This window comes from Rosa rugosa, chromosome 3 (genome assembly GCF_958449725.1).
Source record: "Rosa rugosa chromosome 3, drRosRugo1.1, whole genome shotgun sequence".
Lineage (NCBI taxonomy): Eukaryota > Viridiplantae > Streptophyta > Magnoliopsida > Rosales > Rosaceae > Rosa > Rosa rugosa.
The window spans coordinates 4111285-4137581 of NC_084822.1; the positions used below are offsets into that span (position 1 = coordinate 4111285).

At 38.7% G+C, this 26297-nt stretch overlaps 1 protein-coding gene and 1 long non-coding RNA gene across 3 annotated transcripts; one reads left to right on the forward strand and one right to left on the reverse strand.

The window, feature by feature from the left end:
* The first annotated feature begins 4476 nt into the window (after positions 1-4476).
* On the forward strand, positions 4477-25261 carry LOC133735230 (TMV resistance protein N-like). Of its 2 annotated transcripts, XM_062162637.1 has the most exons (7): positions 4477-5463; positions 5836-6928; positions 7064-7363; positions 7462-8550; positions 8633-9256; positions 9389-9437; positions 25090-25261. In XM_062162637.1, the coding sequence occupies exons 1-5, from the start codon at positions 4565-4567 to the stop codon at positions 9251-9253; spliced, it is 4002 nt and encodes a 1333-aa protein (XP_062018621.1). In that variant the 5' UTR covers positions 4477-4564; the 3' UTR covers positions 9254-9256; positions 9389-9437; positions 25090-25261. The 2 variants fall into 2 exon arrangements, with proteins under 2 accessions (XP_062018621.1, XP_062018622.1); XM_062162638.1 differs by lacking the exon at positions 4477-5463 and adding an exon at positions 5515-5689 and having other exon boundaries at positions 8633-9437.
* On the reverse strand, positions 10445-13066 carry LOC133741182 (uncharacterized). The gene is made up of 6 exons (XR_009861675.1): positions 12965-13066; positions 12613-12730; positions 12170-12309; positions 11794-12065; positions 11161-11206; positions 10445-10684 (listed from the first exon to the last, which is right to left on the reverse strand). It is a non-coding gene; the product is annotated as an uncharacterized LOC133741182 (long non-coding RNA).
* Positions 25262-26297: the final 1036 nt, after the last annotated feature.

Below are 26297 nucleotides of genomic sequence, written 5' to 3' on the forward strand. Positions count from 1 at the left end.
CACAGAAAGACACTTAGGGAGGCGGAGTATTGTGTCTTTTGTAACTATTCCTAGTAGAAGTTGCCTTGTGTAATATTTGGGAGAGGAGGAACCTGTCTAAAGAAAAGGTCATTCCTCACTTCTCAAAATTTCCAGCAGAGGAGAAGCATGGTTTGGAAGAAGTTTTCAAGGAATCCTTCCTGAACCTTAGAAAGAATCCTATCACTAAATTTTTAATAAGAGAAAAATGCACCAACAGTCCCTCAATTCTTGTGCACCGGTCAATTTGATACCCACACTCCCAATGCTATCAATGTGATACCTGAACACTTATTTTGCTATCGACGACATACATCCGTTAGATTTCTCTAACGGAGACGTTAAAACAGTGACATGGCAAACACACGAAAACAAAAAAGAGAGTAAATGACCAATTTACCCTTTTTTTTGTTAAATTATATTTCCTTTCTTTTCTTCTTCTTCTTTTTTTAAATGACTAAATCTGGTTCTATTGTTTCGTTGTTGTTCATCGGATTCACTTGCCTGGTCTGGGTTCCAAAGAACATAGAAGAATGGTAGGTCTCTCCTTCCGTCTCTTTAACTCTATCCATCCGAATCCATTACAAGTTTCAACCTTTAAGGCTTTGACCCAACCACTACCAAATCTAAATCCAACCCACCACCACTCTCATTCTCCCCTGAGGAACCTTGAGTGTGAGAATGGATTTGGCAATCTGTAAGATGTCGAAAATCGAAAGCAAAAGATTATTCATATTCAAATTAAACACAAATGATCATCCAAAGACTTCTGGAACTGGGTATTCATCAATGGTTTTGAAGGAGGTTTTCGCATGCAGCAGCCTTCGATATGAATATGACAGAAGCAGAGTAATGGCTGACTTGCCAATTGGCCGTGGTGGATCTTACAGCACTGCGATGGGTTTTGGATGAGGACGATGATCCCATGCTTCTTGATGATGGCTTCTTCTTCGAAAATTCCATCCAAGAAATTGGAAGTAATTGCAAGAATTGGTTTCGGGTTAGGGTTTTTCTTCTAGCAGGATTGGGGTTTTTGGATGTGATGGGTGGAATTGAGAAACTGTCGGGTTTGATGGGAAAGAAAGCGATCTAGAGTTTCTGGGTTTTATTATGAATAAGTAGGTTGAATGATGAGGAATGTTGCTATGACTTTAAAATCCCCAATCCTGCAAACACTAATTCCAAACAAATATGATGCACCTCACTCTCGTGATATGCAAATCAGTTTCGCTGCATTTTTGTTTTAATTTGAAAGCATCTCTTCTCTTCTTTGTTAATTATATCCATGTTTGCCAGAACAGCATGGATGCAACTTGACCAAGTCTATCTTCATTGAAAATTTGAAATTGCTGGCAACAAACATATACAAATTGTTACAATCTTACCCCAACAAGAAATCTGAAACTAGGAAACTGAATAGCAAACAACAATAGGTCAGTTGATAAAATTGAGAGAAAGGATGAGGAGTTGAGGACGGGAGAAGAAGAAAGTAAATGAGGAAGAAGAAGAAAGGAAAAAAATTAAGAAGAAAGATAAAAAAAATTTAATTAGTTAATAAGGAAAGACAATTTTTCCCTTAATATAAATATCACATGCGTGACACGTAGTTGCCACGTAGTGTTCTAACGTTCCGTCAAAGAAATCTAACGGATGTATGTCGTTGATAGCAAAATAAGTGTTCAGGTATCACATTGATAGCATTAGGAATGTAGGTATCAACTTGGCCGGTGCATAAGAGTTGAGGGACTGATGATGCATTTTTCTCTTTTAATAATCAATATGATTAAAACCAGTCAAATTTGAAACAAAAGTTGCAAAGGGACAGGATAAGAAGAGGTGATTTGTATCCTCAACCCCTGAGTTACAAAGAGCACAAGTAGTATCTTGGAGGTATAACAAGCAATTCTTTCCCTAGTTTTCAGTCTTCCTCTAGCTAAGAGTGAATTAAAAATCTTGCCTTTTGGGAGGAATATTAAATTTTAAATATCATTCATGATCTTGACATTCGAATAAGCAACAATAGATTCACACTGTAACCAAGTATCAAATTTAATTGAAAAAATGCCCATTAGAAGTCGGATCGCAAACAAGTTCATCAGAAACATCCGTAGTAGGGATATGATTACCAATAATGTTATTCACAATATTATGATCCAACTATCCAAGTAGGAAGACAACTTACTGTTCAAGAACCATTAGAGATATAATCACTAATATTTTCATTTAGATTGTTGACATTAGTAGTAGAGATATATAAGATTAATTTGTTTTTTTTTGAAATGAAAGTTTTTATTTTTTTGGTCTGACCTTTCAAAGGGTTCAATGCTTAGGCTGAGACCAAAATATCGGATTTCGAGGAAATATCGATGGTCTGAAAAATGGAAACTTCGACGAAAATATAGTGGATATATCGATTTCGGTAAATAATCGAGAAAAATGATGGAAATTTGAAGAAAAACATGAAAATCTTAAGTGAAACTTTTGGATATGTTTGTTTTATCAATTATCCACTATATTTGAAAGGAAAACCTTGAATATAGTGAGTTGTAATAATTTAAGATGAAACAGTAAATGCTGAATCGCTGACAATTCTTAAAATTTTTAAAATAAACATCTAATTTTTTTTTTGATGGCTGAAAACCTAGTGGGAGATTAGGCCATCACACCTTATATACATTCTTTGTACATATCATATATTACATCTTGAATTACATGAATAACTTAGAACCACATAGGAGTGTATTGAGATAATGTAGGAATGTCATTGATTAGAACAATAAAAATATTAAAAATAATAAAATAAACAATAAGAACCAAATGCTTAATAATATCATTTAATTGCTTACCAAATTTTGGTTTCATCAAATACTCAAAAATAAGAGTCTTTTGGAGTGAAGAAAAAAGTAGTAGGAGAAAGAAATGAAGAAAGAAACTTGTAGTTTCATTCGGTGCAAGAAATGAATGGAATTGTAAGACCCCGGAAATTCGTTATTAATTTCTTGGAATCCCCCGGAATTAATAAAGTGTTCGTTGGTATAATTTCATGGTTCGAGGGTGGAGCGGATTTTATTTCGAACTATTATTCACTCAGAATGCTTTGATTTATTATACGTTGTGATTTTGTGAAAACTTCATTCACGAAAGTTGAAGAGCGAGTCGATACGAGTTTGTGGATATGCGGAACGCGAAAATCGGAGTTTGTATGACGAAGTTATGGCCATCAAAAAAAGTTTCCAATTTGGGATAAATAGAAAAATTTGGGAAATTTTTCAGAAAACCCTAACTTTCCAAAATTAGAAAGTCGGTCCCCTATTCTCTCTTCCCGACCGGAAATCGCCGATCTTCATTTTTCGGCTATATCTTCGTAATCCGGCCACCTTTGGACGAGCTACCACCGGCGCTGGCTTCGCCTCTTCCTCCTCTAGCTCCTTGTGGTAGCATCTCCTCCCCACTCGGCGTCTACGCAGCGGAGCACGATGAGCCCGATATAAACTCAGAAAACGGTCAACGCCGATATCTTCCATCTCCTGCCACCATAGCTCGAGCCACTTGGCTTTTTGGAATCCCCTGAAGTTGCTAATCATGCTCCTGAAGTGGCTTGAGCTGAAGTGAAGCGTGGAGGGAGAACTAGAGCTCGCCGAAAAACTGGGCAAAAATCCGATCTCAGTGGCTTGCGAGGTAGTTTTCGACCCTTTACGCTTTGATTTAGGCTTGATGCTAGTTGAGAAAGTTGTTAAGCTTCCGGCCACCTCAGGAACAGTTTTTGTTCTTGATTTCGATCTACTTGTCGATACGAGTATTTCGATATACAACACTTAATTTTTGGAGATCGTATGAGCATGTTAGAGTTTATTATCCAATCGACTTGTAGTTTTGATATATTGATCGGATAAGTATTCCGGAGATTTTGGGTGATCTTGGATGAAGTTTTGCCTCGATTGACATTATTTTTAGGGTTTTAGTTCAAACGGGGGTTCGAAACTTAATCGTTTTTTATTTGTGTACTAAGTTGTGACGTATATTACTTACGTGATTGACGGAGCGTATTCGATACCTTATCTCTGCTGTAAGAGAAGACGCAACGAGATTTAGAGGTGAGTAAATCTCACGTGGTTCAGTTACGAACAAAGTTACTTATTATTCGGAATAATTGATAAATTGTGAATCGTTTTCGGAAATGAATATTTGTTTTAAATGATATGAACTTGATCGACTACGGTTCGTAGGAGTGTGGTTCACCGGTATGAAAAATGAGTTTTTAAGTTTTTGCGATTGTGAGCTATAGTTGGTATTAGTGACATTCCTGAGTAGATGACTACGTATGTATATATTTACGTGATATATATATCTGGATGGTGTGTCATGGTAATGTGTAGATTTTTGGTGATTTATTTAGATTATTGAATTGATCATTTATTTATGTCAGAAATACATTTGATGATCTATATTGTTGAATGAGTGATATGGAGTAGTGGTGTGACATCAGTGAGTCGTGAACACCACCGCCGCCGGCTACATTAATCCCGCACCGGTTCAGCTCGGCTCGATGGCCGTCGACGGCCTCCTCTACAACAACAGCCTTACCACCTCGGAGCTCGAAGCGCAAATAAACCTGATCGACACCGCCGGCTTGGAAATCAACTCCGCCGCCAGCGTCAGCTCGTCGGCGCCGCCTCCGCCGAGGCCGCAGACGGTCGATGAGACCTGGCAGGAGATTGTGTCCGGCGAGAGCCGGAAGGAGTGTAAAGAAGAGGTGCCTGATGAGTTGATGACTCTCGAGGACTTTCTGGCTCGGGCCGGCGCGGTGGAAGATAACGACATTAAGGATTTACACCAGGAGATTGTGTCCGGCGAAAGCCGGAAGGAGTGTAAAGAAGAGGTGCCTGATGAGTTGATGACTCTCGAGAACTATCTGGTTCGGGCCGGCGTGGTTCGGACGGAGAAGGTGTTAACCTCTTCTCGTCGTCGAAGGAAGTACGATGTGTTTCTAAGTTTCAGAGGGCCAGATACGCGCAAGGGGATTACCTCCGAGCTGTATGATAGACTAGAACGGAGAGGAATTAAAACCTTTATGGATGACCCCGATCTTCATGTAGGAGATTCCATTAGCCCGTCTCTTGTTTCAGCAATTGAGGAGTCAAGATTTGCCATTGTCATTCTTTCACCCAACTATGCTTCTTCGCCATGGTGCTTGGATGAACTCCTCACGATTATTCGGTGCACCAAAGAGAAGGGGCTACGAGTCATGCCCGTGTTCTACAACGTGGAGCCTTCTGATGTGCGGCACCAAAGGGGAAGTTTTGAGCTCAAAGGGAAAACCCGACCCCGAGTAGAAGTAAGGGAACATGAAGAAGTATATGGCAAGAATGAGGAAAAATTCAAGGCGTGGAGAGCTGCTTTGACAGAGGTAGCCAATCTTTCTGGGTGGGATTCAAAGAATTTTAGGTAATCTCTTCCTTCATACCTTTATATTTTTTGTTTTCTTCCTTCCTTATCTCATCCTTTTGATAAGGTAATTTATCTAAAATGAACTTTTCATTACGATTTAATTTCTGAATCCAAGTTTTGGCATGTTGATTTTTTCTGAGGCCCTGAGGGATCAGGATGGAAGAATAGAAATGGAGAGTAGTAACCATCCGAGTAAAATTAGCATTTTGCATTTGCTTACTGGGTAATAATTTTGGCACTCTACTGTGCTGTTTATTTTACCACTTGAGTGCCAAAATCACTACCTTTACATTGCAAAATTTTTTTGGCTGACATGTTGCATGCTAAGTTGCTAACTCAGTAATTTCTCTAAAATTTTCTTCTTCTCAGAACTGAGAGAGAACTTGTTGAGGCAATTGTTGGGGATATTGGGAGTAAGGTGGTGTATAAATCTTCAAGTGTTGACAAGGGCTTCGTAGGAATGGATGTCCGTGTTGATGATTTATTAGATAATTACATACCTCAAGGGGATGAGGTACGAATTATAGGGATACATGGGATGCGAGGAGTTGGTAAGACAACGCTTGCTCGAGCTTTTTATGATGACTTTGGTCAGGATTTTGAGCATAGATGCTTTCTTCGCAATGTTAGAGAGCAGTTTAAAAGCGTTGGCCTAGTGGCTTTACAAAAGAAACTTCTTTCCAGCATCTTGATGGACAAAATTGATTTCATAGAGGATGAATATACAGGAGCTGATGTGATTCAAAGAAGTTTATGTAAAACAAAGGTGCTTGTTGTTATTGATGATGTGGATGGGTTGGAACAATTAGAAAAATTGGCTGGAAGTCGCAACTGGTTCGGTCCAGGGAGCAGAATTATCATAACCACCACAGATTTTCAATTGTTACAGGCACATGGTGTTGATGCTACATACAACGCTACCGGGTTAAGTTCTGATGAAGCTCTTGAACTGTTGAGTTTAAAGGCTTTCAAGAAAAGCTTCCCACCAGAAGATTATTCGGACCTGTGCAAGCGTATTTTAGGGTATGCTCAGGGGTTGCCGTTAGCTATTGTGGTTTTAGGTTCTTCTTTATGTGGTAGAAAGCACAATGAATGGGCAAGTGCAATTCGTAGGCTGAAAAATACACCAAATAGAGGAATTATTGATGTGCTTCAGATTAGTTTTGATGGACTAGAGGACATAGAGAAAGAAATATTCCTACATATTGCTTGTTTTTACAAGGGACAAGATAGGGATCGTGTGACAGAAATACTAGACTATTGTGAGCTGGAACCTGTCATTGGATTAAAAGTTCTTGCTGATAAATCTCTCATTACTATCTCCAGCAATGAACTGTCAATGCATGATCTGCTACAAGAAATGGGCTGGGAAATAGTTCGTCGAGAGTCTCCTAAAGAGCCAGGCAAACGTAGTAGATTATGGTCTCATGAAGAAATCCACAATATGTTGAAGCAAAATAAGGTAATAACTTGATTATGTAGAGAAAAAGGGAAGAAGATAAATATTGGCATGTTTGGTTTATTCAATAATCTGTTTTGGTCCAGCAGTATTTTTGCATTGTAGACCTCACATTTTATTCTTGTTTTTATTAATTAGGGAACAGAAGCAATCCAAGGCATGGTGATGGAGTTGCCTGAATTAGAAGTGGCGGAGTTGCCTGAATTAGAAGTGGCTCATTGGAATCCAGAAGCCTTCTCAAATTTGTCTCAACTTAGTCTTCTCCATATTCATAATGTGGACCTTCCCAAAGGCCTCACTTGTCTTCCTAATTCCTTGAGACTCCTGGAATGGCCTGGGTGTCCGTTAAGATCTCTCCCACAAAAGTTCGAACCAGACAAACTTATTGAACTTAACTTGTGTCACAGCAATATTAAACATCTTTGGAAGGGAACAAAGGTATGGCTGTTAGTCAATAGTCTACTTTTGTTTATTTGTATAAAGAAAATTGTCTGTTTTGGTGGCTCACTCTTTTGATTTTATAAATGTATGAGCAGAATTTTAAAAAGTTGAAGATCATCAAACTCTGCCATTCTCAAAACATTGTGGAGACTCCAGACCTCGCAGGCGTTCTGAATCTTGAGAGTTTAGACCTTGAAGGATGTAAGAGTTTGGTAAGAATCCATCAATCCCTTGGATTTCTCAAAAAGCTTATTGTCCTGAACCTTAAAGACTGCAAAAGTCTTGAGAATCTGCCAGGTAGAATTGAAATGGAATCTCTTGAAACATTAATTCTTTCTGACTGCTCAAAAATTAAAAAGATTCCCGAGTTTGATGGAAATATGGAGCGCCTGTCTGTGCTTCATCTCGACAAGACTGCTATTGAGGAACTGCCTGTTTCAATTGAACGCCTGAGTGGCCTTGTGTCATTGAATCTAAGTAACTGCACAAATCTTGTTTGTCTTCCAAGCACCATCAATAAATTGAAGTCTGTTGAAAATCTTAATCTTTCTGGATGCATAAAACTTGGCAAACATCAGGAAAGCGTGGGGGAGGTGGACTGTTATGAGGAAAATGATGTGAATAGTGGGTATGCAATAGAAATGTCATCTACCCATGATCTCATAAAGTATGTGAGAGGTTCAATCTTTCATGGATGGGAAGCAGTTTGGGGATCTTTAAATAAGTTCGGGCCTTCTGGATTGATGCAAAAAGTGATTACAGAGCAAATGAGTTTCCGCTTGCGTATATCTGGTCTCTGTAATTTAACATATCTGAACCTGAGTAATTGCAATCTTGGTGAAGGAGCATTTGCCGACGAATTTGGTTACTTTCCCTCTTTGGTGACCTTGAATCTAAGTGGAAACAATTTTGTTCATCTTCCTTCAGGCATTGGATTGCTTTCTAAGCTTGAGAACTTTAACTTGGAGAATTGCAAGAGACTTGAAGAGTTGTCAGACCTTCCATCAAATGGTAGACTAGATTTAAGGGCAGATGGTTGTACTTCACTGAAATACTTGTTTGATGCATCAAATTTGAACCGATTAAACGAATCATATTTCAGTTTCACGAATTGTGTCAATCTAAATGGCAATCAAGGATGCAATAACATAGCATTTGAAATGCTGAAGACATTCATGTATCAGGTATTCCCTCTCTAAGCGTGTGCTTTTCTGCTCATATACTTATAGACATTAATCAACTAACAACCTATCTCTTCTTGCACAGGGAATCTCTAATATGATGGAAACTTCTCGAATTGCAATTCCTGGAAGTAATATTCCTGAGTGGTTCAGCCATCGAAGTGTTGGGTATTCATTAAGTGTAGAGCTTCCTCCAGATTGGGATAGCAGTAGGTTTATGGGATTTGCTTTGTGTGTTGTTTTTGTACTCCATGAGCACCATCAGGTTGATGAGCGTGATATTCATCAATTCAAGACTTTTAATGCTACTCATCATCTTGTATGTTGCCTGAAGTTCAGTGGAAGAGAATTAGAAGTACATGGCAGACAGCCTGCATTTCGCTTTAGTGAAGAGTTTTGCCAGCTGGCCTCAGATCACCTGTGGCTATTCTATGTATCTCGTGATAAATACTTTGGTACAGAGTGGTGGCATAACAGTTGCAGTCAGCTTGATTTCTTATTTAAAACCAGAGGGCCAGGTCTGGAGGTGAAGGAGTGTGGAGTTCGTCTGATATATGAGCAAGATGTGCAAGAGTTGAACCAAACAACCACTCAATCAAGCAGTAGGATGTCTCCATATGAGGATATATTGGTTGATTTTGACATTCCAGTTGAAGGGGAAACCAGTGGCACTGGTAGCAGAACTTGCACACTTGAAGAATTGTAGGACTCGCAGAAATAGAGGGGATCCACCGCTGGCCACTCTGAAGGACCACAATTAAAGGACTTTCTGATCCCTTGGTTGGAAATGAGTTGCGGATCATGAATGGCCAATGCATCCTCTTCTCTCATTTGAATTTCTGCTGTAATTACATTCTGAAGCTCTCTTGCCTTCGTCCTTTTATAGTTAGGTGAGTTTCGATCACTCTAGTTTTGTTACTTTTCCTATTTATTAGAGGACTCCCCAACTTATTTCCAAATGACACTATAATCCTACTTGCATTCAAGTAGTTTTACAATAAACGAAATTGCCTCTTTGTAGTTAGTTTGACAGGAAAAGCATATAAAGCTTCTCATAGTGATTATAGCCTATTAGCTATCAGTACGCTTGTATGCTTGCACCATTAAGATTATACTTTCATACCATGTATTCATGTAGAATGGTGTGCTGTTACAGAGAACTATTAAGTAACCTTGCATTGCATTTTCAGTGGATTGTATGAAATTATGTGGCTCCCCTTGAAAATGATCATCATGCGTGTTTATATAGTAAACCAACAAAATGAACGGATGTTAAATTTTCTTTGGAAGTCCATCCTTGTACCATTGGACACATTTTTTGCAATTTACATGTGGTACAGAGTTGTGCCATCTTGATTAGCCATCAATTATAGTCCATAAGAATGCATTGATTGCACCAACTACCTAGTGTGATGGCACTGGATTTTCCTGAATAAAATGTCTATCTCTGGTCCATCTAAACTAACAGGTTCACGGAGAATAGAAAGAATTGATGCTCAATGTCATGTATTGTTCTGTACTGGCTTTCTTAATTTACTCATTGTTGCTCCGAGTACAAAGTTGATGTTCAATGTATATGATGAAGATATTACTATGAGAAATTCTAAAGGACACCCCCCCTGTTCATATATACTAGCGATATAGCCCGCGCGATGCCGCGGGTTTGTTTGCTTGATGTAGCCCTTCTAATTTAACATTAACATTTCTGGGCCAATATTTGTTGTCAAAATAATCTCACTTTTGAAGAATTCATTCAATTTACTCCAAATTAGAAATTCCTAGTAACTATTATCGCAACTTAATGCTCAGCACACATTACCTTCTTTGCGGCAGATAGGAGAGGTTCTCATTCAAAATGTACTAACAAAGAAACAGAGATAGGACATACAGAATCACATAAATCAACATTCCAAAGGCAGGCCATCCTAAATTGGCATTCAAAGTAAGGCAGGACTGCACACAACTGTGCAACCACAACTTTTGGGTCGAATAAACATAATTGGAACATTAGAAGATACATTTTTTTTTTTTTTTGCGCATTCTAAAACACTCACTCTAGCCAACAATATAACAAACATATATAGTTTTGTTCAAATAATCTTTTGCTTGATTCATCAAGTCTGGTGCAATGTTAAACCTGAAAAGAAAAGAACAAACGGATTTAAAAAGAGAAGTAAATGAAGTTTATATTGAACTTATGTCGAAAGACTGTTATACACAATACAAAGGGTCAAGAGGATCTTCATCTTTTTTTTTTGAAATGTAGTAAAGAGCTTCAATTGGCATGACAAAAACGTCTAAAAGTGCCAAGTAAAGCAACCCAAACCATTCTTCAAGCTCTATTCTTCTCTAGTATAGTAACTATAGAATTCATTCAAACTTGTGACCCTAAAAATTTGCGCACAAATATAGCAGAATAGCATAAGTGGAATACGAAATAGCTAATCAATGAAGCTTTTTGTTATCCAACTCCTCATAGAATACTGATCCATGCACTCTCAGGTAAATAGTGAACCAAACTATAATAGAGATTCAAAATAATGTGGTTTTGAAATGAAAGCTTTAACCAAATGGTCTTTTCCATCTTTCAATAGGTGAATAGATTTTGTTTACCTTGTTACAGGATCAGGGTAATGGCAGACCTGCTTGCATACAGAATCTGCATAAACAAATACAATCACTGTAGAGAGTGCACCTCTGTTGAGTCAAAACCTCTGATCCTCTAGTTTTTGTTCACTCAAACTAAGACGTTGACAAAAGATAACAGGAAAAGAAAGTATCCATACGTTCAGGCTTGATGTTCAAAAGCCCATATTCCAGCTTGTGAGGGAAAGGAAAAGGGAAGAAACCTCACTATTAAAACTGGAAAGGAAAAGGGAATAACCTTTTTAGGGCAATGTATTACAGTTTAGAAACTCTACATGACTGATTCAAATAAACAGAGCTATAGAAATTACGTATTGAACAAAGTGAAGTTGATAAGACATACAGATCATTAACATTGAATAGAAATCACTGTGGAAAAGCAATTTGATCGTGCAAAAATAATTGAGATAGTTAAGTACAATTCAAACAACGGGAAAGAATAAGAAACTAACAATAGCAAGTGCACCCTCACTAAGCAATTCTGATACGGTTACTCCAACTACAACTAACCATTTAAACTGATGTAATCATTAAAAAATACTATATCATACAGATCACGTATGAATTACATTGGCATATATAAGAGATCATATAAATCACCAGAGCCAATTACTGTTAAGTGGGTGTGAGCCAGAGAATGCAAGGAGTTGTACACAAACAAATGAAGACAGGTTTTAGTAAAAAGAAGAGAACGGGGAAAAACTAAAAACAAATCAAAATTTGAGAACCTCATCTGGAATGGATTCAACCCTCCGATCTTTTGTGTACACATGATCTTCTCCCATGGCTTTTAGACTATGTCAAGCCCTAAATCTCTTCTGGCTTTTGGGATTATAAAGTTGCAAACTTGAAAATTAGGTCCAACCCTGAAACTGAATCAAACACACAAAATCCGCATCAGTAACAATTTTCTTCAATACGAAAATGTATTAAGCAAAAAACCAACAAATGTTCTTTCCCAAATCAAAACACATACCAGAAATCCAGAACATGAACTCTCAGAGGGAAAGTTATTGTTGCATTTTCTCCTCACTAAATTTTTCAATAAATGTGTCTGCTCCTTAGGAACCACTCATTTGCAAACTCCCACCAGTTTGGATCAACCTTCCTGAATCCCTGAACATTGATTCAATGATTTTGGAGACCGAAGTTAAATCTCTACAGACTTTCCTCTCAATTAGAAAACTTCATGGGGGTCCGAAAATTCAAAACATATACCCAATCACAATTCACAATTGACTGGAAATCCTATTCTACTGAAAATTGTTTTTACTTCGACAACAACACTTGGTTTGCTTAAGGGTGTTTGTGACTCATTATTTGACCATATAGCAAAGAACACTCGTATCAGTACTCAGTAGTTACAGTGAGCTCCAGTAAATAATGCAATTAATTTTTTTTTTTTCAAAATGAACATACCTTCGGGCTTCAGGGCTTGGCATTACATTTACTCCCTGCATGAGTTATGATTGCAAGGCCTCATACTCTTCCCACTTGACATAACGGCAGCATTTCTGAACTCAAGATGTATGGTGTCCTACATTCATAAAATTGTTAGGGTTTATTGGAATCTATCAAAGATAAATTACAAAAAAGCGAAAAACGGCCAACAACAGATTTGGTAAATACATAAATGTCTAATATGGTGATTAAACTTGCAATTCCTCAATGAATATTTTTCTGCACAACAACAATACCCAGAAAGAATACGCATCCAAAAAATTGAGCAATCCAAAACAAAAACCCAGAATCAGACAAAAGAAAAACTTACATGCGCAATCCAAAACAAACTCAGACCCAATCCTTCTTCTCCTTCTTTCTCGTGATTCCACTTTGCCAGCCATGATTGTAAAAGCGCACCTGTAAAGTTAGTGGCTTGTCAAACCGAAATTGGAATGGAGCGACTGATATTGATAGAGGCTGAAGTTCGTGGGAGATTGTTGATTTTGATGGCTGGGTTGGATGCTGCGAAACAGTGAATATGGATGTTGATAGAGGCTTCCCGAAGAAACTAAGGGCTTGTCCGGTAACGTTTTTAAAAATGATTTTTCAAAAACCGATTTTGAAAATGAAAACGAGAAAACAAGATTGGATTTTTGAGATTCGAAAATGTGTCCGGTAGTTTATTCCGAAAAAAATTTTCAAAAACGAGAACAACAAAAACGCGTCCGGTACTACCGTATGAAAATACAAAAAACAATGAAAATGTATTCGGTGTTAGTGTTTTTAAAATCTCAATTTTCAATATTTAGTTTAGAACTCAATTTTATTATAATTTTTATAGCACAAGTATAATATCATATAATAAAAACAAATATAGTCACAAAAGAAGTGTCATTAAACTGATTATTGTTGTAGAGAAACTGAAATTGAGAGGAATTTGCTGTGTATTCTCATTGATAATAGGGACCTCTTTATATAGAGGATTACAATGCATAGAATCTCAATCGTACAAGGAAAGTAATCGTACATTGAATAGGAATCTAGATCCTTCTAATTTAACCCTATTACCACTAGGTCAAGTAACCTAGAGTTTGGGCCAAACACAAATAGAGATATCCTTAAACACTCCCCCTTGTGTTGTCCAAGCGCGGTGTTTCTCTCGTTGTCTCGTTAAAAACCTTGCCGAGTAACAAAAACCCAGTGAGACAAAAATAACCTCGGTCGAAGGGGAAAAAGAGCACAACACACCCTTCACGTTTCGAGACCATACATGTAGACATCTCCCCCTGATGTCTGCATCTCCCCCTGATGACCACGGTCATGGGAGTTCGGATAACTTCCGTAAATGATGCTACCAACATGTTTCTCGAAAGTGGAATTTAGGCAATGACTTAGTGAGCAAGTCTGCCACACTGTCCTCAGATCGAACCTAGTTCATTTTGATCTTGAGGAGAGTCTGTTGTTGCTGATTAAGCTTGGTGTTGTCGCTTTGATGTAGCCTTGCTTCATTTGTTCAAAACAAGCTGCATTATCCTAAATGCTCGTAGGCTCATCTATGGTAGACTTCAAACCACAATTGTTCGAACATGCGTAATTATGGATCCAATCCATATACATTCACGAATCTCTTCGTGAAGAGCAATAGTCTCTGCATGGTCTGAAGATATAGCGACTAGGGTCTATTCTGTAGACCTCCAAGATATCGCAGTCTTTACCCATGGTGACACTTAACCAGTTTGGGAAGACTTTTGTGTGGGTCAGAGAGATACCCAACATCAGCAAAACCTTCCAAAACACATGTTGTTTTGGGATGGGGATAGAGGACGCAAGCCAGTGTTGGCGGCGTTCCTGGTGTGTGATGGGACTGAATCCATCATCTCTCTGTAGGGATAGAACAAGCCCATATCAATCGTACATCTTAAGTACTGAAAGATATCTTTTACACCAATCCAATGGCGTCGCGTTGGCGCAAAGCTATATCTTAGCTAACAAGTTTATGGTAAATGAGATGTCCGGTCTTGTGCATTTAACTAAGTACAATAATGCGCCTATTGTACTCAAGTAAGGCACTTCTGCCTCTAGCACATCTTCGTCATCATCCTTTTGACGAAGAGGATCCTTTTCAGGATCAAGACTACGAACGATCATGGGGGTGCTTAAAGGCTTGACCTTGTCAAAATGCCTAAGCATCTATTAACACGATCCTCAAGTTCGAAACCGAGACATAATCGTGTTCTCCCAAAAATCCTTCATCTCAAAATCGGATTTCAAGTGTTCAGCGGTTTCCCTTAACTCTTTAAGGGCTTCTAATGAAGATCATGTCCAACATGAACCGCGATAGAATCCGAAACTTGTTATGGAAACGCGTGGGCATATCCCTTCCCAATCAAGTAGTCACTTTAGTGAGCGTTTCAACCTCTTTGTAAACGCGCTCCGTGGTCTAGAGCCACTTGACTTGGGTAAATGAAGTTCACCATGAACCTTCATGTATATTCTGTATCTAGATCCCCATAGAGATACGTAGTGACCACATTTGTAAGCTGCATGTTCAGTTATTCGGAGACTACCAAACTGACAAGGTAGTGGAGTGCAATGACATCCATTACGAGAGAATATGTCTCATCGTAGTCGATTCCAGGGCGTTTTGTGAGAAGCCTTGCGCCATAAGGCGAGATTGCCATATCTTTTTCTCATCACGCTTTCTAACGAAGACCCATTTGTCAATAGGTTTTATGTCAGGAGGTGTTGACATCACTGCCTCAAAAACCTTCCTCTTCGTTAGAGAATCCAACTTAACCTAGATCGCATCTTTCCATTTAGGCCAAATCTCTCTACGTTGGCATTCATTCATCAACGGAGCGTGGTTCGATGTCATCAGACTCAACAAACTCATGCGCAACGAAATGCGCGACTACATCATCAATTATGATGGAGTTTCTATCCCACATCTCATGTACACTAGTGTAAGTATCCTTCGAACCCACGGGCCTCCCATGCATCCTAGCTGGGGCCATGGCCTGTAACGCCAGAGTGCCACTCTCTATGGCGTTGGCGCCATGCCTACCTCTGTGTAGGGTGGCGCTACGTCCTCTCGTAGGGACGTCCATCCTTGCAGGCATGTTTGCAGCATATTTGTGTGATCTCGTCACTTTAACAGGGATCGAGATGAGACATAGTGGGGACAGACTACGACAATTCCTGTCGTTCCTGTTGAACATTCGTGTTCGTATCTTCCCCTAACGACGGGAAGACTGTCTCATCAAAGTGACATCCGCAAATCTAGCGGTAAGGAGATCGCCTAGCAAGGGCATTAAGTGGCGGACGATAGTTGGAGTCTCAAATCCAACGTAGTTGCCTATTCGTCTATGAGGACCTATCATTGTGAGCTGTGGCAGCGCAATTGGCACATAAATGGCTCACTCAAATGTGCGTAAGTACAAAATACTTGTACCCAGTCACTAGCTGTAACGCAGAGAGACATTGAGTGGCGGTAGGTCGTAGACGAATTAGCATGGCTGCATGCGATATTGCATCACCCCAGGCGGATATAAGGAAATTGGTGCGCATTACCAATGTCCGGACTACCATCGTAGTCGTTTCCGCGAGACCATGTGGGTGTGTTCATGGGAATATAATGTCCAACATTAGTCCCAATGCAATAACCATCGAAAGTCTTCGATGTAAACTCTCTAGCATCGTCAAGTCCAATTGACGGAATAGGATGATCCGGGGAGTGAGCCCGTTGTCATATTATACGTGCTAGGAGTGTAGCATAAGCAGCATTACAGGTGGACAATGACACAACACAGGACCAGCGTGTTGGCATATCAACCAACATCATGAGATATTTAAACATCCGCAAGTTGGTGGAATCAGTCCACAGAATCCCTACGGATTCTATGTAAGAACATAATGAGTATTTTCATATCCTTTGCATAGGACGGTCTTAGTCCTAATTTTCCTAAGGAAGTGGCTTTGTAAAATGAGCGAGAGGCCTTAGAAGCAACCAATGAGAGTTTTGGTTGGGCCTGAGCGTTTGAAACGCATATTGAAGCAAAGTTTGTGACTACATCACCCATCATGGTGTCATGACCATGGGAAGTGGCATCCATGGTGTTATAACCATGGGGATTGACATCCATGGCGTCGCCATGGGTAGCGCCATATATGGCGTTGTCACAAGGGACTTGGGCGGCCATATGGCGCCCCAAGACAGCTGCAGCGCCAGATGCTGCAATTGTTGCGGTCTTGCTAAGTCCAGGAATCAATTTTTGATTCTTGCTTCATTTCGCTCGAGGGTGTCCATGTGAAGTCTTTAGTAGACGGATCATCATATCATGACCAGGGTGACTTATCCTGTCGAGACAAAGCCAATATGTGTCTAAATCCAAGAGATCTTCTCTCATAACTTTATTGGATTTAATAGCTCGAATAGTGACATAGAGTCCACTAGAGAGACACATAAACTTCTCTAAGATGCGCATTCGTTTGCAATCATTAGAGGCATTGCAAAGGAACTCATTTATGTTCTCTACATGCGTTTTCGCATGGAATCCGTTGGCTATTCATAGGTACGATTTGCCCTAGGAGCGTAGAGAGTATCTGTGACAGTAATCAAGGTGCCATTTGGCAAGGGGAACTTGGGCTATTCCATGTCCTTGAATTAATCCTTGATGGCCCAGCCATCGTAGTCACAAAGTAACATGCTCATGAATCAAAATGGAGTCATAATGAAAAGAACTCAAAATTTTATTCATAAGCCAACAGAGTACATCATTGTCTCTTAATCATTAGGAGAATCTAATCCAAATGCTAGCTAATGCAAAACAATGGTAGTCGTCTAACTTCTTTCGGTAATTCCAAAATAAATGTGACCAGGTGAGTAGAGAGATGTCGGTGGAGCAAGGCTCGCTTAAGTACCACTAATCTCAAAACCTTCCTAGACATTACATTTACGTTGAGTACGCCTACTTTGAAGAAAGACAAAAACATTGGCATCTACTACAAAAATGATATGGCAATTGCCTATTACATCTCTTGGAAAAATAAAGACAAACAGAATTGGTGATCTATTGATCCCAGCCAGATTCGTAGTCTTCAACCCTTCACTCTAGATCATCTTCTTGATCTTCTTGTTCTACATAGTGAGCTTCTCTTGCTTCACAATATGTTTTGTAGGCGGTGACAATTTCTTCACAAGCTCTACAAATGTGTGCCCAATGATCAGACACTCCACATTGAGAACATACATCTCTTTGTTCAAACTCCATTGATTGAGGCGCTTTGAAAGCGTCATTAAGATGACTCTTAGTGTTGGTGGAGCCACCAACATGGCCAGAGGCGTTGCCTCCCTCTCTCTTTCCACGTTGACCTCTTCGGTTCTGTGTTCGCCTATTTTGGTAATTACCTTCCCAAGTAGAGCGATTATATGGACCAGAAAGTCCAGAAGTATCCCTAATGTTAGGGTTTTGCTCTTGGCGCCTTCTCTTAGGGGCACGACTATAATTGGATTCCGGAATATGCTCTATTTCCATGGATCTCGAATTATAGTTCTTCACAAGGATGTTGTCATACTTTTCAGTGACATTCATAGCTCCAATGAGCTCATGAAACCTTGTGATCCGTCCTGCAGTAACATCAATTCGATAGTTCTTAGCAACCATCAATGCAGAAACGGGGAAGGTAGAGAGAGTCTTCTCAATCAACATCGCATTTGTGATCTCTTTACCACAGAATTCCACTAGGGATTTAATGCGAAGTACTTCCGAGTTGTAGTCAAGAATTGACTTGAAATCACAGAGGTGGAGGCTATGCCATCTTACTTCTAGGTCAAGAAGCAGGGAGTCACGGACGTTGCCAAATCTATCTTCGAGTGAGACCCACAACCTTATGGGGTCTTCTTCATTCATACACTCGTACTGGAGCGAATCATCCATATGACGAGTCATTAGGATGATGGCTTTCACCTTATTTGCCTCTAAGGCTGCTCAATTTGCTTCTGAAGCTTGAGCTTGCTCAACAGTTAGCACGTCCTGGCTAGGCTCGAGAATCATATCCAGGATTCCATCGGCCTTGAGATGCTGGCGGACATCACGAACCCACCTGTGATATCCAGAGCCAGTTATTCCCAATGGAGCAAAGTCCAATTTGTTCAGGTTACTCATCCCGAAAGAGAACAAGAAATTAGGGTTAGTTTCGGAGCGAAATAGGCTACCACGAAAACATATAAAATTTCTGAGCGTAATCGCTTCCAAGAAATTAGGAATTTCCGAGCGTAGTCGCTTCCAAGAAATTCGATTCCAAGAGGGATTGGATTAGATCGAAACAATGATGCAAGTGGTCGATCATAAATTCTCTACAAACTCTAAGTTTGGAGGACTCTACAAGCTCCAAGCTTGGAGTGAGCACGAACCCCCACAGTTCGGCTTAATTCGGTCTCCCCTATGAAGAAGAAAAGGGGGGTAGAAGAGGGGAGGTTGCAAGTCCCCGAGAAAAGAAGAAAAGAATAAAAAACTTCAAAAATAGGAACTTTTAGAAAAGTTTACCTCTTAGGATTGCAGAACACATATGGTCCTTGTCGTAGGATTGGAGACGAGCTTCAGTCCTAGTGCAAGTAAGCAGACTTGTAGGATTGCAGCGTGGTAGCGAAGACGCGAGGGTCGCGGAATCGCTGAGTTGCGAGGGCACGAGGTCGCGGTGTCGTGGGGGTCGCGGTATCGTGGGCGTGTCGCGGGGTTGCGAATGTGGACTGTGTCGCAGGGTCGCGGTGTTGCGAGAATGCAGGGCCGCGAGGATGCTGCAGGGATGCCGCGAGGATGCTGCGGGGATGCCGCGAGGTCGCTGGTGAGTCGCGGTCGCTAGGGCAGGCGAGCGCGCGAGGGCAGAAGGCAAGCAGGGCTTGCGGGCGCTGCATGGGTAGTGAGGCTAACCTGGTAGGGTTAGCGTTGAGTTGCGACGCGGGGGCTGTGGGGACAGTAGTAGCGCTGGCAAGGCTAATCCGGTGGAGCTTGATCAATTTCTGGGGTTTTGGTTTCTAAAGCTAGGGTTAGGGCTCTTGCTGATAACGTGTTGTAGAGAAACTGAAATTGAGAGGAATTTGCTGTGTATTCTCATTGATAATAGGGGCCTCTTTATATAGAGGATTACAATGCATAGAATCTCAATTGTACAAGGAAAGTAATCGTACATTGAATAGGAATCTAGATCCTTCTAATTTAACCCTATTACCACTAGGTCAAGTAACCTAGAGTTTGGGCCAAACACAAATAGAGATATCCTTAAACAATTATCAAATTATTCATCAAAGAGTGAATAACAATATTATTCATACAAAGAAAAAAATACTCAACATCCTTATAAAAAAAAAATACTCAATATCCTAATGAACTACTAATGACAATATTATTCATACAAGTATTCGTTGGTTTTGTGTAACTATACATCTAAATTCTACACTAAGTTTGGTAAGCTATAAGCTATAAAAAAAAAATTAGAAAAGCTTTTGTGGTATAAGTTAGAGAGTGGCAGATATTACCACTTATATATGCAAGCATCAGTTCAGTCAATAACATAATATATAGGGTAAATTCCTCCTATGGTACCTGAGGTATTGCTACTTGGACAGTTTGATACCCGATGTATTAAAGGGGACAGTTTGGTACCTGAAGTTAGACTCTGTTTGACACTTTGGTACTTCTGTTAATTTTTCTGTTAAATGTAAGGATAAAATTGACATTTAGAATATATGTATAAAAACATAATAAAAAAACATGAGTTTGTGGGTTGATTGCCGTTCTTCATAATTTTATAGGTATGAATTAATGTTTATGAGTTATGTTGAAGGTGAAATATTCGAATTTTATGTTAAAAAAATATAATAATCAGATATTTTTTTTGTACTATTCTCTATGAATCCACTGATTTTCCTCCAAAACTTAGATTTTTCCTCCTCTTCATAAACACAATGCGATGATATTATTTGGTATTATTTTAGGTCTTCATACCTATAAAATTATGAAGAAAATCAACCCACAAACTCATGTTTTTTTATTATGTTTTTATACATAAATTCTAAATGTCAATTTTATCCTTACATTTAACAAACAAATTAACAAAAGTACCAAAGTGTCAAACGGAGTCTAACTTCAAGTACCAAACTGTCCCCTTTAATACATCAGATATCAAACTGTCCAAGTAGCAATACCTTAGGTACCATAGGAGGAATTTACCCTAATATATATATATATAGATTCATGATTGCAGATCATGATCAAGCTTGACATCAGCATAACCATACTTCATAATTTAAAGATCTTCATATAATAGACCAAACAAATACACATAAAACCTATGGGATTCATGATTGCAAATTATGGTCAAGCTAAGCATCAGTATAACCCAGCTTCACATGCAATTTAAAGACCTTCATATAATAGACCAAACAAGTGCAAAGAAAACCAAACGGCAGGGGAAAAAAAAATTATGTACAACACAAGTCAAATTATAAGAACAAAGCATAACCAAATTGAATGGAGATCAACACTGTCAATCGATAAACCTTAAACCCTAATACATATGTAGGTATTCCAAAACTTAAACCCAAAAACATAAACCCTAGAAAGCAAGACATAAACCCTAAAACATAAATCCTAAAACATAATTAAACCCTAAACATATGTAGGTATTCCAAAACTTAAACCCAAAAACATAAACCCTAGAAAGTAAGACATAAACCCTAAAACATAAATCCTAAAACATAATTAAACCCTAAAACATAAACCCTAATACATAAAACTCAAATCTGTTTTTTCTAGAAAGCAAACATATTTGAATACAAAACTCATAGAGATTCTTATAAGAGCTTCGATTGATTACTTAAGAAATACATACCGTAGCAAGACAACGATAGCGTTAGCTCCTCTAGTTCAAATCGTTCTCTGCATGTATATAAAAAAAAAAATCACAAGTAATTAATATAAAAGGATTTTTGATGAAGACTATTGGTGATGGAAGAAGAGAGCAACGAGAGAAGATGGCGACTAGAGATGAGAGAGAGACCTGAGAAGAAGAGAGTCACGTGAGAATATGGAAGAAGAGAGCACGTTCTTTTTTTTCTTTGTTTTGGAAAATATATCTCCGTGTTTTCTAAAATATGAGAATGAAAAGGTGAAAACGTCTATTTGTCGTTTTCCTGTTTTACGAGTAAAATAAAAAATTATTTTCAATTTTTATTTTCTGCATTTTTGAAAACAGACCAACGAACGCATTTTCAAGCCATTTTCAATTTATAAAATAAAAAAGATGACTTGAAAACGTTACCGAACGCCACCTAAGTATTTCAGGTTTAAAGTGTAGATATGCATTTTAGTTGGACTTTCTGGACATCTCTTGCTTCCTTCCTATTTCAATCAAACTTATTGTTAGAACAACTACATCTTCTCCTAAACTTCAGCTATCTGATTCTCCTACATTAACTACATAGGCTGTTGTGATTCTTTTGTATCAGTTTAGATCATAGCTGTAAATAGGATTTAATCACAGCATTGTAACTGTAGCAGCTAGCTGCATATATATGTGTATCCTTGCAGATATCAATACATTGAAAACTTACATTCTACACTTATGATCGTTTATTGCAGTTCGTCTGATGAATCTTGCCACCCTGCGTTGATCTCCATATTAGATACAATTCCTTCCAAGAATTTTGTTCTCCATGTAGTTCAAATGGTCCTATCTTCCTACTTGCAGAAGTCACAGGACATTGAAAATTCAACATTATTTTCATCAGGTTTGTTCTTATAAGTCATTTTAATTTTTTTAGTGATGAGGTTTGCTTTGGGATTATTGTTTTAGTTTGTTCTTTCCAAGGGAGGTTATATCATGTTGTAATTTCCATAAGCAGACTTCTAATTTGGTTCATGGTTCCCATGTTGTCTCGTCATGATAGTAAAGCCTTGATAAATATCCATCATGCTTTGTGGTGTGTACCTTTATAATGTTGAGGATGCAGCTCTCAAAGTTACTATTGAATGCAACATCGATCATTAGTTTGGCTTGTTTATACATGAGTTCCATAGTCTAAAGCTGCAATAGGAATTGTCATTTAAGCATTTATTTGTTCTGATTTCAGTACCAATACAATGCAATAGGGTCTAATCTAGTGTCGTTGCCTTTGTATATCAGGTGATTGAGCAGTAAAGAGCACCAGACGATTTGGTATATATTTTTAGATTATGTGGATTTAAGTTGTAGATGTGTAGTTTGATTTATTGATGTAATGTGATCTGCTACTTATACATTTTCAAATATTGTCATGCATTTTGTAAAAGAGATTAATTATAATGATAATTTGATTGAACTGTCTCTCATACATTTGATTTGTCATGGATGCATGAGTGGTGATACTAATGTGAAATTGGTACACCTAATTTTTTTTTTATTTCTTTTAAAACCTTATTTACGGCATGCAAAGTATGCCTTAAATGGGAACTCAATCGCTCTTTTACGGCACATATTATACGCCTTAAATAGAAGGTATTTTACGGCATGCAACATGTGCCGTAAATAACGTGTGTGAAATTTCCGATATCACTTTGACGGCGTTCTTGGATGCACTTTAATGGCGCATTTTAGTGTGCCGTAAATGAGGTACGTCTTTTACGGCTCGGGCATTTACAGCATGCTTTTGTGCGCCATAAATACCCTTTTATGGCACACATTGTGGGTCGTAAAAGACCATTTTTGGTGTAGTGTTATGTGTTGAGATTTGTGATGTGTGATACAATTGGTGGTTCTTTTGTTCACTAGCTTCATGTAATTAGTGTAGTGTGTCAAGTAGTTGCTTAATCGAGAATGAATGAATGCCTAAGTTTCTATTTTCTTGTGCCCTTCGCCTTTAATCCTACACATTGTGGCCCTAACAAGGCATAATGATTAGGGTTAGAGAGTTCATTCTTGCCTTAGTCGGAAGAATGGATACCAAATGAGAGAAATTGACTTAGTGGCCCTAACCGGCATTAGGTAAAGAACTAAGTAATCATTACATTTTAGGTTGTAACTATTGCATGCTTAAATCCCTAATTTCTAGAGCTCTACGCCTTTAGTTCATGTTTTGGTAGCCCTGATAAGGTACTAATTCCTGAGTTAGAGAGTTCATATTTGTCCTAACCGAAAATGTGAATACACTTAAGGAAATTCGGCTTAGTGGCCTTGACCGGCATTAAGTACAGGATTTGGTTCTCATGAAAATATGTTTGTTTGCTTGGAAGAGTGATTCCTAGCACCCAAAATCTATCTCTTTTTTATTTTTCTTCATTTTTAATTGTTGTTGTTAATTTAGTTTTCGACTTAGTCTTTTAGAAAATTACAATCACATTGCTTAATGACAATTTCTCCTTCATTGTAAATAGTCATCACTAGGCTCTTAGTTTTGATTAGGCTTTGGTGAGAACCAAAGCCGAGCATTGCTAAGGCTTGATGCCTTAGATTAGCATTTTTATTTGTTTTACTTTCCTTTATTTTATTTGCTTAGTGACTTTAGTACCGACTACCCAAGGATTGTGGGCTAGTCACTAATCCCCGTGGTACGATAAACTTTGGGCATAATACTTCCCTATCTTGACAATGATACGTACGCTTGCATAAATGTGTATCAAGTCAGGAGTCCGTCTGATATATGCGCAAGATGTGCAAGAGTTGAACCAATCAACCACTCGATCTAGCAGTAGGTTGTCTCCATATGAGGATATATTGATTGATTTTGACATTCCAGTTGAAGGGGAAACCAGTGGCACTGGTAGCAGAACTTGCACGCTTGAAGAATTGTGACTGGCAGATCGAAATATAGGGGATCCACCACTGGCCACTCTGAAAGACAACAATTAAGGACTTTCTGATCCCTTGGTTGGAAATGAGTTGCAGATCATGAATGGCCAATGCATGCATCCTCTTCTCTCATTTGAATTTCTGCAGTAATTACTTTCTGAAGCTCACTTGCCTTAATCTTTTACAGTTTGGTGAGTCTCGATCACTCCAGTTTTGATACTTTGCCTAGTTATTAGAGGACTCCCCATGCCAAGTTATTTCTAAATTAAATGACAGTATAATCTTACTTGCATTCAAGTAGTTTTACAATAAACTGATGAATTGCCTCTCTGTTGTTAGTTTGACAGGAAAAGCATATAAAGCTTCTCAACTCATGTATTGTTCTGTACTGGTTTTCTTAATTTATTCTCATGCATTGTTGCTCCGAGTACGAAGTTGATGTTCAATGTATATGATGAAGATATTGCTATGAGAAGTTCTAAAGGACACCCCCTTGCCTGTTCATATATTTTTCCTCACAAAAAATTTTGGAATTTTTCGTAATTCTAGATTATGTTTTAGTGATCCTTTCTGGCAATAAGGACTTCCACATGCCAGGTTGATAAAATCTTTTCTTCATGTTCTCTGCAGGTTCAAGGTATTCCATTTGATATAGATAGCGAGGGTCAAGGCAGTACATATGTATAAAGGTTACTTGAACTTTCCTCATAATCCAGTAGGTGCAAATTCATATGGACTTGATCAGCTTACTTTCCTCTTTCCACTTTCACTTATGAAACTTGAATTCATCAAGAAGAAGGGGGGAAATGGTTGGATGTTGGTTTTAACTAAAGTCGGGTTTAAAATGGAATTAACTGCTAGAAGTTTAAAGAAGTTACCTGAGACGTGGCCCTGTCTGTGCATATGTGTTTGACTTCTTTTGGCTGGACATAATTATATGTGTATTGCTTTCCATCTTCCTTACCAGTTTGCGTGAAGTTCTGTTTTGATGTAATATAGTATTTTGTCGAGATGTACGACTTTTCGTTTGGGTTTTTTTTTTTTGTACTTCTTTCAATTATGTTCTGCATAATTATCGAATTATTCGAAAGAGATTGTAAAAGAAAAATTAAATAAATCTGATGTTAAAAAGAGGTTGGGCGTAGAGGCCAAATGAGATGCCAGCACATTCGATTCAAGTTGCTCGGGTGCATGGCAGAATTCGCCGGAAGAAAGGTGCGTAGCAATTAGATACAGCGAAGCGGAAACAAAATAAAACTTCGATTCAATCACACTTTGTCTGCTACGTACATGCATCCAAAAACAGCATATTGATCGAGACGACGATCCAAGACTACGGATTGGTATCCCACGCCGGCTATGGGTAAGGCCTAATGGCACTGCTTCCTCTGAAGCATTGGACCTTGTACTTGTCAAGATGTTCTCTGTCTCTGCCTTGGAAATCTAAGGAGTGATGATCATATTTGAGCTTGCTTCCACTGCTATCTCGAATACCTCTACCTCCTCCTCTCCATTTGCCTTGACCAGTTGACCTCTTCCTTTTGCTCAAAAATCACCATTGGTTGCAAGTTGCAACCTTCGAATCAGCTTATCAACTGATAACTCATCAATGTCTTTGGATTGTTTAATGAAGCAAACTCATGTAATTAAACTCAATGTTTTAAAACGCTGAAGGCGTACCCGAGGCGTTTTCGGGAGAGCCTTGCAGCCTTGACGCATAAGGTGCATAAGGCGTAAGCCTTACGTATAAATCACATATATTCATGTAATTTCTACTCTTATACATACCACATTATGATTCAACCAAAAGAACATTACTAATTGTCATTCACTCACAA